This window comes from Schistocerca cancellata, chromosome 6 (assembly GCF_023864275.1).
Source record: "Schistocerca cancellata isolate TAMUIC-IGC-003103 chromosome 6, iqSchCanc2.1, whole genome shotgun sequence".
Taxonomy (NCBI): domain Eukaryota; kingdom Metazoa; phylum Arthropoda; class Insecta; order Orthoptera; family Acrididae; genus Schistocerca; species Schistocerca cancellata.
The window spans coordinates 561,258,314-561,272,069 of NC_064631.1; the positions used below are offsets into that span (position 1 = coordinate 561,258,314).

General features: G+C 39.5%; 1 protein-coding gene across 1 annotated transcript in view; it reads left to right on the forward strand.

Annotated features, from left to right (window-relative positions):
- Positions 1–13,548, forward strand: part of LOC126088427 (ubiquitin carboxyl-terminal hydrolase 14) — a 125,164-nt gene extending 111,616 nt beyond the window's left edge. The window contains 3 exon segments of the mRNA XM_049906571.1: positions 1,139–1,244; positions 3,298–3,480; positions 12,936–13,548. Coding sequence (XP_049762528.1) covers positions 1,139–1,244; positions 3,298–3,480; positions 12,936–13,057 — 411 coding nt within the window. The 3' untranslated portion in view covers positions 13,058–13,548.
- Positions 13,549–13,756: the final 208 nt, after the last annotated feature.

Sequence of the window (13,756 nt, forward strand, 5' to 3'; positions counted from 1 at the left end):
AGCTGATCCTCAAAGTGGTAAAGGGCATTGTGCATGGCAAAATGGCACTATCCAAAACTGGTGTCATGGCAACTGTGGTGCACAATGGGCCATATATATGTGCAATTGTTGAGCAACTGACTGCCCAGATGAACCAGAGGGCTACCAACAGTCGTTCTTCAATCACCGTTCAGCAAACATTGCTGTGTATGGACCTCCTCCAGCAGGTTTATGCTCCATCCGACAGAGGGCCGTTGGTGTGTACAGCATGAAACATCTGAAAGCAAACACCCTGCAACAGTTGTCAGAAAGGTCCAGGCTGGAGGCGGGAATGTTATGGTCTGAAGAATGTTTTTATGGCATTTCCTGGGTGATCTCGTCATTCGGGAAGGTGCAGTGGATCAATACAGGTCTGCATCTATCCTTAGAGACAACATCCACCCATACACAGAGTTTGTTTTTCCTCTGCACAGTGGCATCTGCCAGCAGAACAATGCAATGTGCCACACAGCTCGCAGTGTATATATGTGGTTTGAAGAGCACCAGGATGAGTTAACCGCACTCCTCTGGCCACCAAACTCTCCAGATTTAAAACCAATCGAAAATGTATGGGGCCACACCAATGTGTGGGTGTGGCTCCACATCTTTCTCAGTACCTTCCAGAACATCACTGATTCTCTTCCAGCATGGCTCGCAGTGGTCCACACTGCAAAAGGTGGTTATTCAGGCTTTGGACAGATGGTTACAGTAATGTGACTGGACAGTGTATAAATTATACTCCATGCAAATGTCTTCTTATGTTAACAGAACTCCATCCACCACATTTGGTTTCCAGCCGAGTCAATACGTTAGTGTTATTACATGCACGGATGCATGTGTGCATGCACAGCCCCCCCCCCCCCCCCCTCCACACACACACACACACACACACACACACACACACACACACACACACAGTGAATCACTAAATGTAACATCATTGTGTAATCAGTCCAAGATTTCTATTAATATTGTCTGCTGTTAACTTCATTTGTAAGAGGTTCGTATAGTTTGTGTGTTACTAAAGAAATTACAAAAGTATTTCTGTGCTTTGTGTTAATACTGTGGAGTAAAATGACTCCAGTTTGATGTACTTGTAATATTGATTTATCTATCACAGGAATATGAAGATAAGCGAGTGGAAGAATCACAGGCTGACAAGACGGATAAAGGAGACGATGGGGAGAAAGCGAAAATGAAGGCTGTGCCTTTTTGGTTCGAAAATGGTTTGTGTAATTTTGGTTTAAGTTCCATATTGGATATGTAGCCTTAGACTGATTTCAGACACCTACCTCTTCCCCACTGTCCATATATCTCTCTCTCTCTCTCTCTCTCTCTCTCTCTCTCTCTCTCTCTCTCTCTCTCTCTCTCTCTCTCTCTCTGACTTGGATTTGGGAAGATAGTGGCTCAAATCCCTATCTGGCCATCTGTGCTGGGGGAATCTAGCAATCTCTGAAATACAGCCTGACCAAAAGTCTGCTATCATTTACAAATGCCCTAGGTTCTATTGAAATAAAAAATGCAAAAACTGCCAAAGAAATGGCACTGGAGAGCAACAAGTTATCGATGCCACATGAGAATCTTGTATAAAATTATCAGTAGTGAGAAAGAAATTCACATCATCCTTAGCCTGGCTGAGAAACTCCTGTTGGAAGGTATGATTTTCTTGTAGGACGGCACTCATCCCATATTGCTACATGTGTGAAAGATCTCTTGTGCATGTAGTTTGGTGAGGTTCATGCGCTGAGCTGCCATGTCCATCATGATCGATCTCCTGAGATCGCAGACCTCAGCTTGTGTAATTATTGATAATGGGTTACCAAAGTCACAAAGTCTACTGTGATTGTCTGTCCTTATTAGGAAAGCCAAAAGACAACATTCGACAAATTTCTCATCCTACTTACTGATGCATTGTGCAGGGTTGTTCACAACATTGTCCTTTGTCTATAGGTATTGTCGATGAATGATGGCTATTGCTTTCAGTAAAGCTTCATGTCATTTCAAGCATTTGTGTGAGTTTTTACCTCTCTACCTACATTATTTCATGAACTGTTGAATTTTCAAATGCTGATGGACGTTTGGGTCTCCCTGTACATTAATACACAATCTATAATTTAACTGCATGTGAGTATTTGCGTTTCCTCATTTGAGATTTTTATGGAAATTTCTTCTGGAAGTCTTGTTTTCATCTTGCCTAATCAAAACAGATATCTTGTCACATACCTTCATCTATTTTATTCCTGTACTGTTTCTGTCATTTGTTGTGGAATCTAAAATGAAAACTGACTTCTAATAACCATACTGAAAATCCATGAACTTTCCTTCCTTACTTTAAATGGGTTCCAAAAAAGTGAACTCCTGGTAACATTGTGGTTCAGCTCAGCATATTAGTATACTACTGATTCATAAAGCTGTTAAAGTGTTAATCAGGCTTCAGTTGCCAGAGACTGCAGTCATGGGTGAGTGTGTGTGTGTGTGTGTGTGTGTGTGTGTGTGTGTGTGTGTGTGTGTGTGTGTAGGCCTTACTGGCTGAAAGCTTATTTATCCAAGAATTTATTACTTATTTATTACTTTCCTTCCATAATACTGGTTCATTCCATCCTGGTTTTCCCATTGCCTGAAAGTATTAATCCAGGTTCATTTACCCTTTGATGACTTTTAGGGTGCGTCTAAGTGTCAAAACTATAGGGGCATAAGAGTTGAAGTAGGTCATCACAGTACCTTGGATTGTAGTTTGTACACAGCCATTGAGGGTGTTGTCTCATTAATTTGTGTTACTTACATAGTACAAAAGAACTTAATTGATTCTTATTTCCCCAATTCTTCTATACACCTAGTATATCCCCCCTATTGAGGCATTTTTTCTTCCCTGTAGCTTCTGCCTGTCTTTCCCATTCCTCTTCTTGTCTTCCCTATTTTTCTTTGTCCAAGTGAAAGGGCTATGTAAAAAGACCATCTTCTCTCTTGAAAATGTGTAATACTAATTTTTTATTAGATTTCAAGTCAGGCTCAGTTGTTTACAAAATTACCATGGAGAGCTCACTGTCGGGTGTAGTTCACCTGTGATAAAGCACAAGTTGCACAGCCAAGCTGATCTTGGCGCATTCTGTTTGTGCAGTCACTATCATTGATTGTAACCATTGTATGTCTTCCATAAGTGTGGAATAAGTGCTTGTAGCCACAGAAGCTACACAAGAATGTTTACTACTCATCATGAATATTCTGTATGAAATAAGTGAGCTAGTATATATTGCAAAATTAAATATATTTTGTTGACAGATCTTGGTTCCAACAATTCTGGATACTACACACTGCAGGCAGTTTTGACTCATAGAGGCCGTTCCAGTTCTAGTGGCCACTATGTCGCATGGGTGAGACAGAAGGAAGATACATGGATCAAGTGTGATGACGATACAGTCTCACCAGTTACATCAGATGATGTCCTGAAACTGTCTGGAGGAGGTAATACATTGAAACACACTCAGTAATTGTTGAATATTTAAACAGTTTTTTATATTTTGTTTTCTATTTGTCATGTTGTTGTTGTTGTTGTTGTTGTTGTATTTAATAAGCCTGACACAGGAAAATGTAACTGTGTAATGTTAAATTGCTTTCTTCATAAAATGTGAACAATTATTCATTAGTACCATTACAATGAGTGCCGAGTGTTGCCTCACTACTTACGTGTAAAATCAAATTTGTATAGCAACATGTCCAATACTTCTCTGTCTCACCTATTATACGCAACACAAACTGGCAGCCTGGCCATAGTGGCAGCACTATCATGTTTACACCTGAGAAGCAGGGAAGGGAGGTACCACTAGTGTACACTACAGTACTCTTATAAATTGAGCAACTTGCACACACATCTGTAGTGTGGTTTCAGTTGCCTAAGACTGCAGACTTGTGTGCAGGTTGTGTTTGCGTGATTTTGTGTGTGTGTGTGTGTGTGTGTGTGTGTGTGTGTGTGTGTTGCTGACAAAGGCCTGGCCGAAAGCTATAATTGTGTGGATCTTCTTGTTGCGACTCAGCATCTCCACTTTATGGTGAGTAGCAGCTTTCCTTCTCTAATATTGTCTAATAATACATCTATTTATATCAGCAAAGAAAAATTTATTGTGTGCATTTTACTTGTTCTTCTTTGGGGCACTATCACACCATTCTTGTTCTCATTGTCAGTAAAATTAGCGATGTTAACAGCAAGTTTCCATGGCTACACACAAAGTTATTCTCCTCAGTTGCTTTTCCTGATTACTTTTCACATTCACGCTACAAGGTAACATAACGCATGATACTTTGAACTGGAACATGACTGTACTTAGTCATGTGACCAAGTTAGTTCCTGCTATTGAGAGGCTACCACTACACCTTGTTGAGTAATAATTAGTGCTGTTGGGGTTGCTGTTGCCTTCATCGTCATCGTCCCTTCAGCCGGAAGACTGGTTTTGTATAGCTTCCTACTACTCTGTGCAAGCCTCTTCATCTCTGCATAGCTACTGCAACCTACATCAGTTGAACCTGCTTACTGTAGTCAAGCCTGCTTCTCTCTCTCTCTCTCTCTCTCTCTCTCTCTCTCTCTCTCTCTCTCTCTCTCTCCCTCTCTCTCCCCCCCCCCCACCTCCCCCCCCTCTCCATTTCATTACCAAAACAATTCCTCGATGGTGGCTTAGTACGTTAAAATGTGTACCATGTGATACGAAAAGCCAAATTTTGAAATTGGCATGAATGTGTGTTTTTGACTAACACTTGTAGTAAAAGTAATGAAATAAGGTATTCAGTTCTACACTGTAAAAGTAAAGAGGTGATAAGATTGGAGTGAGATGCTGAAAGACAGAATTTGTGAAGTGGAGCATCAAACATGGTTGGATAGCTCAGTTGGTATGACAGTTGCATGGAACATGGTGCAAATTTATCGGGCACAATTGAACAATAGAAGATCCAGGCCAGAATATCAACAGTTGTGAACAGAGTAGATTGCTATTCACTGCAACTTGAGTTGTGGACAGGCACAACGAAAAGACTGTTACACACTTAGCTATCTGTCAAAGCCTTCTTTAGAAAAGCATGGAAAGCACACTTGCAATCACACAAGGAGGCACACCTCGGTGTGTGACTTGCTGCTTCAAAGTGTAAAATTTTTGCTGTTGGTGTTTTTATCTGCCACCTGCTACAATATTCATGCCAGTAAAGTGTGCAAATCGTGTTCCACTTTATTTTGTGGACCATTCTGAAACCAAATTAAATGTGTGCAGTTTAGGTTTGACCAGTGGAAACCATAACCATAACAGAATGTCCAAATAGTATATCTGAACCAAATTGTTTGAATACTGTTGGACATCTACAGAAATTTTTCCAGTATTCAGTGAAAATTTGTTGGATGTTTAACTTCTTCGCTTTGTGATGCTTTTGATCCCACATGCAGATGCATTTCATTATTTCAGTCGGTGGTGAGTGTAGGTCTTGAGCTACTGCAAATATTTTTAACTTACTCCAACTGTAGGTCTGTCCTGAAATGTGTGATTGCCTAGTCAGGTAGGCATTTTTCTTAAACTGCTATTGATACACCATTGCAGAGCGGAAGTTCATGCCTCCTACGTTTTGCTAATCACAGTCGTGTTTAAAATGTCACTTTTTATATAGAGTACATAAGAAGATAATAAGAATTTCTCAGAATGTGGGGAAAAATCAAGTATCTTGCTTGCTAGGAGATATATTACTTTTTAAGTCAATTAGCTGAAAAATATTCCTGATGTAGGCATAATATTACAGACATAACTATAGTGTTGAGTTTGTTGGAGTCACTGGTAGAACAAGAAACAGAATCAACCCATTTTTGATACATTGCGTTAAGCATGTAGTTTACTTTTCACTGAAAATGCCTAACTGCATTTTTCAGACATCATGACAGACAATGAATTTGCCAGGAAGTTCTGCAAGAGAATGACAGTAAATTGTTTTTTGAGGAAGAATTAAAAGGATGAGTCATCTTTTAACACACAACACACATGTATTTTATATGTGGGAAGAATTGTGTCCTTTGCACAGTGACATATCAAAGGCATTTGTAAGGACAATGTTTAAAATCCCCATGCTGCATTCCAGATTTAGATTTTCTGTGATTTCCCAAAATTGCTTCAGGCAAATTCAAAGATGGTTCTTTTGTAAAAGGCATTGCCAATTTCCTTCCCCATCTTTCCATAATTGGAGCTTTCACTCCCTCTCTGATAACCTCATTGCTGACAAGACATTAAACTCTAATGTAGCTACCTGTTATATCGAAGAATGTTCTTCAGGTTTCTTAACCATGTTGAGGCTGCTTTAGAGCAATAAATCCTTTCGTGATAAGAAACAACAGTTTGATCTGTAACTCTAAGCTAATAAAGATGAATACAATACTTTCCATTGCAGTTAACTTGATAAAGCCAGAGCCAGTTTCTGCCTCAAATGAGGCCATTACCCAGTATATACATATTCTTATTTATGAATCAGGAACACACACTGCTGAATAATGGCCTTCCTTGAGATGGAAACCAGTCACAGATATATCCGTAAAATAGTTTCAGTGGAAGCTGTTATGTTTGCCCTCACATTGCAGATATTAATGGTCATTTGTCACCAGTGATGGTGATAAAGAGGTGATGACATTGCTTCTGTCAGCTGTGGGCCACAAACACATATCATATTAATTATAAAAATCCAACAGTTTGGTATTGAAACTGTGGTTGATCGGTAGATTATGTGCTAGCTTTTGACATTTTCAAATGAAATTCCTCATGAATGTATTTTTTCTTCTCAGTCACAGTATTTTTGTCCAAAAGTAGGAGTAAGAAATCAATACTTCAGTTAAAATTGGAGAATGATGGATAAAAAAAATGAGAAAAGTTGTTCTGAAAAGTCACTTTCAAGATGCTGCAACGTAACTAGACTCTTCTAAAGGTTGCAAAGAATTTAAGTTACCTTAAATCTCAAAACTAGCAGGCTATGTTTTATCTTTCTAATGTTCATTACTACACATAAATTCAGATTTCTGTGCTCTTTGATTTAAGTGTGACTGCTGTGAACAGCAGACAGGTAGAGCATGCATCTTTTAAGATTCGGAATTACTTCCAGAAAATCTTTGGATGAGAGAAGCTACAGCGATGGATTATGATTTAGTCTAAGTTGGTTATGTACGACCTTTTATATCTAAGTGTACTTGTTCCTTGTATGTCAGACATCAGATCCAAAGTTTTTAAGCTTAATTCCAGTGTTGCCTTAATGTTTTGTATTTATTTTTGCTCCTGTACCTTTGTGTCACTTTCACTCTTGACTACGCTTCATTTATTTGAAAAATGAGAAAATGCACATAGCCTTGGAGCCCTTGTGAAACAGTAGGATTCTTTATAACTAGTTAAGTGAATACAATTGGTGATCAAAGGAAAGCAGGAGTGTGTTACATCCACTCTGTGTGCTTTTCTTAAATTCCCCAGTTAATAAATATTTTACTTAAGGCTAGTTTACATGATGATATCAGGTTGTGCAAATTGTTTCATGAAAAGTTTCACCAAGTGTTTTTGTGATAGACTGTAGACACATTGAAATCAGTATACACTTCAGTTTCATTGTTTTGTGAATCCTGTCTGAAAGGAAGGTTTTGACAGCTGTAAAAACTGTGACGAAGTTAATGCTTGTCTGCATGAAATTACTGCATAAGGAAAGAAATAAGAAGTGTTTGACCTTGTGATTGGTTAAAGAAAAGATGTCAGCTCAATTACGCAGCAACCTTGTTGAAAGAAGTTGTGGGAGACGTAGGAAGTTATTTCAATTGCCTGAGAATTTCACCAGAGCTGTTCATGTTTCTTTGAAGTAGAGTCAATAATGCAATGAGAAAGAGACTATAATGCATAAGCATTGTTGCCCAACTGAGACTACCAGTCACGTTTGATCGCAAATGAGGGTTCATATGCATCTCTGCAGTACATATATTAGGTTCCAAAGTCAAAAGTTGCTGTCTTTGTTAAAATTGTATGTGACACCATCTATATGGGACTTGCAGAATACATGAAGAGAATCTGCCAAGTAGTCATTGGCTGTTCCAAAGCAAGATGTTTGGCTTGCCTCTATTTTTCTTAATTCATCTGTGTATGTCGTCCCCACTGAATGAATTTGGCTGCGCAGATCATAAATTGTCGACCCATCTATGTTCAGATTGCATAGGAAGGCCACAAGTGCAGCAACACATCACTGTTTGTTTTTATGGTCAACAGAATTGAAATCCCACAAACATCTATGTGTAGCATAGGTATCTATTCCCCACTTATGGTTTCAGTTAGTGTGCACTTTGCAATGTATTGACATGACACCTCACCTCAGAACATGTGCAACTAGTGTAACCGAAGTTGAAATAAATCAAAACTGTTTAGTTTCAACAAGAAGTTGTGCAAACACATGCCATGCTTGTACAGCTGTCAGTAGTGCAGTTGCACACAGTCCAGTGTTTCATGTAAACTGGTTTTCTTGGACAATCTTATCTGGAAAGTGAAGCTGGAAAACACAGAATAACAACAATATGGAAAGGATAGATTGCTACTCCCCCCCCCCCCCCCCCTCCCCGTCCCATGAACCACAGACCTTGCCGTTGGTGGGGAGGCTTGCGTGCCTCAGCGATACAGATAGCCGTACCGTAGGTGCAATCACAACGGAGGGGTATCTGTTGAGAGGCCAGACAAACGTGTGGTTCCTGAAGAGGGGCAGCAGCCTTTTCAGTAGTTGCAGGGGCAACAGTCTGGATGATTGACTGATCTGGCCTTGTAACACTAACCAAAACGGCCTTGCTGTGCTGGTACTGCGAACGGCTGAAGGCAAGGGGAAAATACGGCCGTAATTTTTCCCCAGGGCTTGCAGGTTTACTGTGTGGATAAATGATAATGGCGTCCTCTTGGGTAAAATGTTCCGGAGGTAAAATAGTCCCCCATTCGGATCTTCGGCCGGAGACTACTCAGGAGGACGTCGTTATCAGGAGAAAGAAAACTGGTGTTCTATGGATCGGAGCGTGGATGTCAGATCACTTAATCGGGCAGATAGGTTAGAACATTTAAAAAGGGAAATGTATAGGCTAAAGTTGGATATAGTGGGAATTAGCGAAGTTCGATGGCAGGAGGAACAAGACTTGTGGTCAGGTGAATACAGGGTTATAAATACAAAATCAAATAGGGGTAATGCACGAGTAGGTTTAATAATGAATAAAACAATAGGAATGCGGGTAAGCTACTACAAACAGCACAGCAAATGCATTGTTGTGGCCAAGATAGACACGAAGCTCACGCCTACGACAGTAGTACAAGTCTATATGCTAACTAGCTCTGCAAATAACGAAGAAATTGAAGAAATTTATGATGAAATAAAAGAAATTATTCAGATAGTGAAGGGAGACGAAAATTTAATAGTCATGAATGACTGGAATTCGGTATTAGGAAAAGGGAGAGAAGGAAATGTAGTAGGTGAATATGGATTGGGGCTAAGAAATGAAAGAGGAAGCTGTCTGGTAGAATTTTGCGCAGAGCATAACTAAATCATAGCTTACACTTGGTTTAAGAATCATCAAAGAAGGTTGTATACATGGAAGAACCCTGGAGATACTAAAAGGTATCAGATAGACTATATAATGGTAAGACAGAGATTTAGGAACCAGGTTTTAAATTGTAAGACATTTCCAATGGCAGATGTGGGCTCTGACCACAATCTATTGGTTATGAACTGTAGATTAAAACTGAAGAAACTGCGAAAAGCTGGGAATTTAAGGAGATGGGAACTGGATAAACTGACTAAACCAGAGGTTGCACAGAGTTTCAGGGAGAGCATAAGGGAACAATTGACAAGAATGGGGGAAAGAAATACAGTAAAAGAAGAATGGGTAGCTTTGAGGGATGAAGTAGTGAAGGCATCAGAGGATCAAGTAGCTAAAAGACGAGGGCTAATAGAAATCCTTGGGTGACAGAAGAAGAATTTAATTGACGAAAGGAGAAAATATAAAAATGCAGTAAATAAAGCAGGCAAAAAGGAACACAAACATCTCAAAAATGAGATCGACAGGAAGTGCAAAATGGCTAAGCAGGCATGGCTAGAGGACAAATGTAAGGATATAGAGGCTTATCTCACTAGGGGTAAGATACATACTGCCTACAGGAAAATTAAAGAGACCTTTGGATAAAAGAGAACGACTTGTATGAATATCAAGAGCTCAGATGGAAACCCAGTTCTAAGCAAAGAAAGTAAAGCAGAAAGGTGGAAGGAGTATGTAGAGGGTCTATACAAGGGCGATGTACTTGAGGACAATATTATGGAAATGGAAGAGGATGTAGATGAAGATGAAATGGGAGATATGATACTGCGTGAAGAGTTTGACAGAGCACTGAAAGACCTAAGTCGAAACAAGGCCCTGGGAGTAGACAACATTCCATCAGAACTACTGACAGCCTCGGGAGAGCCAGTCCTGACAAAATTCTACCATCTGGTGAGCAAAATGTATGAGACAGGCGAAATACCCTCAGACTTCAAGAAGAATATAATAATACCAATCCCAAAGAAAGCAGGCGTTGACAGATGTGAAAATTACTGAACTATCAGTTTAATAAGTCACAGCTGCAAAATACTACGCGAATTCTTTACAGACGAATGGAAGCCGACCTTGGGGAAGATCAGTTTGGATTCCATAGAAATATGGGGACACGTGAGGCGATACTGACCCTACGACTTATTTTAGAAGCTAGAGTAAGAAAAGGCTAACCTACGTTTCTAGCATTTGTAGACTTAGAGAAAGCTTTTGACAATGTTGACTGGAATACTCTCTTTCAAATTCTAAAGGTGGCAGGGGTAAAATACAGGGAGCGAAAGGCTATTTACAATTTGTACAGAAACCAGATGGCAGTTATAAGAGTCGAGGGACATGAAAGGGAAGCAGTGGTTGGGAAGGGAGTGAGACAGGGTTGTAGCCTCTCTCCGATGTTATTCAATCTGTATATTGAGCAAGCGGTAAAGGAAACAAAAGAAAAATTCGGAGTAGGTATTAAAATCCATGGAGAAGAAATAAAAACTTTGAGGTTTGCCGATGACATTGTAATTCTGTCAGGGACAGCAAAGGACTTGGAAGAGCAGTTGAATGGAATGGACAGTGTCTTGAAAGGAGGATATAAGATGAACATCAACAAAAACAAAACTAGGATAATGGAATTTAGTCGAATTAAGTCGGGTGATGCTGAGGGAATTAGATGAGGAAATGAGACACTTAAAGCAATAAAAGAGTTTTGCTATTTGGGGAGCAAAATAACTGATGATGGTCGAAGTAGAGAGGATATAAAATGTAGACTGGCAATAGCAAGGAAGCGTTTCTGAAGAAGAGAAATTTGTTAACATCGGGTATAGATTTAAGTGTCAGGAAGTCGTTTTTGAAAGTATGTGTATGTAGTGTAGCCATGTGTGGAAGTGAAACATGGACGATAAATAGTTTGGACAAGAAGAGAATAGAAGCTTTCGAAATGTGGTGCTACAGAAGAATGCTGAAGATTAGATGGATAGATCACATAACTAATGAGGAGGTACTGAATAGGATTAGGGAGAAGAGGAGTTTGTGGCACAACTTGACTGGAAGAAGGGATTGGTTGGTAGGACATGTTCTGAGGCATCAAGGCATCACAAATTTAGTATTGGAGGGCAGTGTGGAGGGTAAAAATCATAGAGGAAGACCAAGAGATGAATACACTAAGCAGATTCAGAAGGATGTAGGTTGCAGTAGGTACTGTGAGATGAAGAAGCTTGCACAGGATAGAGTAGTGTGGAGAGCTGCATCAAACCAGTCTCAGGATTGAAGACCACAACAACAACAGCAACAACAACAACAACAACAACAACAACAGATTGCTACTTACTAGTGAGAGGAGAACTGGAGTCGCTGAGAAGCACAGTGAAGAAGACTGCTAAAGCATTTAAGCTTTCAGAAAAAATCCTTATTGTGTGATTGTGATGGGTGAGCAGCAATCTCGGGGTGGGTGACAGGGTGGTAAGCAAGTGGCAAGGGGCAGAGAGGGGGGAAGGATAGCTGGGTAGTGGTGGTGAGAAGATGCTGCGTCCCACAGACGGCACAGCATCTTCCCCCACCTACATCCTGATATTCCTCCCCATTCCCACCCTTTCCGCCTCCTTACTCATACCACTCAACCCAACAGGTGGCTGCCCTCATGAGATGCAGTCACGGAGCACCAAGACGGTAGCTATACATGTGAGAGTTTTGTGTGTGTGTGTGTGTGTGTGTGTGTGTGTGTGTGTGTGTGTTTTTTGTTTACTGTCTGGAAAAGTGTTCATAGTAGTTCTGCTTTATGTTGCAAATACCAATGTAGTACCTTTTTCTGTGGGTTAGGGTGTTGTCAGTAATGTTCTCTGCTACTTGTACAGTGTACACAACTGTCAAATCTTATCCACTGCTCTGATGAATATCGGTATTTCTGAACAAAAATTTCTTTTGAACTTCTGCCAAGTGACTCAACAAGAGCACATACCTGGTGCATGGCTGGTGGAAGACATTGCAACATTTATTTGTTTACCTTTTGTTGCTCAAGGGGAATACTTTTTACCTATGGCTAGAAAATGTTGTCTGTCTTTAGTGGTAGTGAATTAGGATTAAATTGTGATGCGATGCCTAGGTCATGCTGCATTAAGCACATAACAGCAATTTTTTTTTATGGATTATTAAGTAATTACAAATCGGAGCATATGTTATTACTATGGGGCAAAAAACTGTGGTGGAGATGGCCCCATTAGAAAAGTGTGACATTATGCGGAAAATCTGTTATTAAATGTTAATCTGTGATCCTAATTTTGTTCTATTTCATGCATATGTTTTTGAATGAAGACTAAGATTCTAAAAATTTGTTTTTTTGTTACAGGTGATTGGCACTGTGCATATGTTTTGCTGTACGGTCCCCGTATATTAGAAGTTCCTGCTGAAGAATCAGAAACCTCTGCTTCTGCTTCATCTTCTGTTAACACGCCATCTGTTCTTCTTTAATTTGAAACTTGAACACAAACATTAATGAAAAATGTTTATAATCAACAAAGAAAAGAAACTGCATAACAGTGGAAATCGCGTCTCTGAACTTCATTTTTTTATGTGCTTGTTTTGAAAGTGAGTGTGGTACCATTGAAATTTCATAGAAACTAAACATTGAGAAAGTTTTAAGTGTGCCATTTCTTAAATATATTGTCAGTTTTCCATATTCTTAATGTTTTCTAAATTGTTTATTGACTTGCCTGCATTTATCTTTTGATTGCCCTTCATTTCAGTAATTCCTAAACTGCTTTGTTGAAGGAGTTACTGCTAGCATCTGTGCCTGCTGAGGCCTAAGTGTTCAATTGGGGCTATCCAGTATGTTGGGCATCAAACTTTGTGGAAAACCAGGCACATACATCTGTGTGTATAAATTATTATTTGGTCTTGTAAGAGCAGTTTCGTTGTCATGTCTGTGATTGTAATGCAATACAGTGAACTGAAAACTGAAAGCTGGCTGACTTTTCTCTTTTTCGCTATTTTGAAAACTCTTCAAATTTAAAGTTTGGTGTATGGTTTAATATATATGTTGATGGATTGTACCTTAGTCAGATTCAGAAATATGAGCTATATTATCATGCAATATAGCTTGGTCATACCTGTGACATGTTCCTTTCCTTCTTGTAAGAATATTTATTTTTAACTAAGACACTCCCTAGT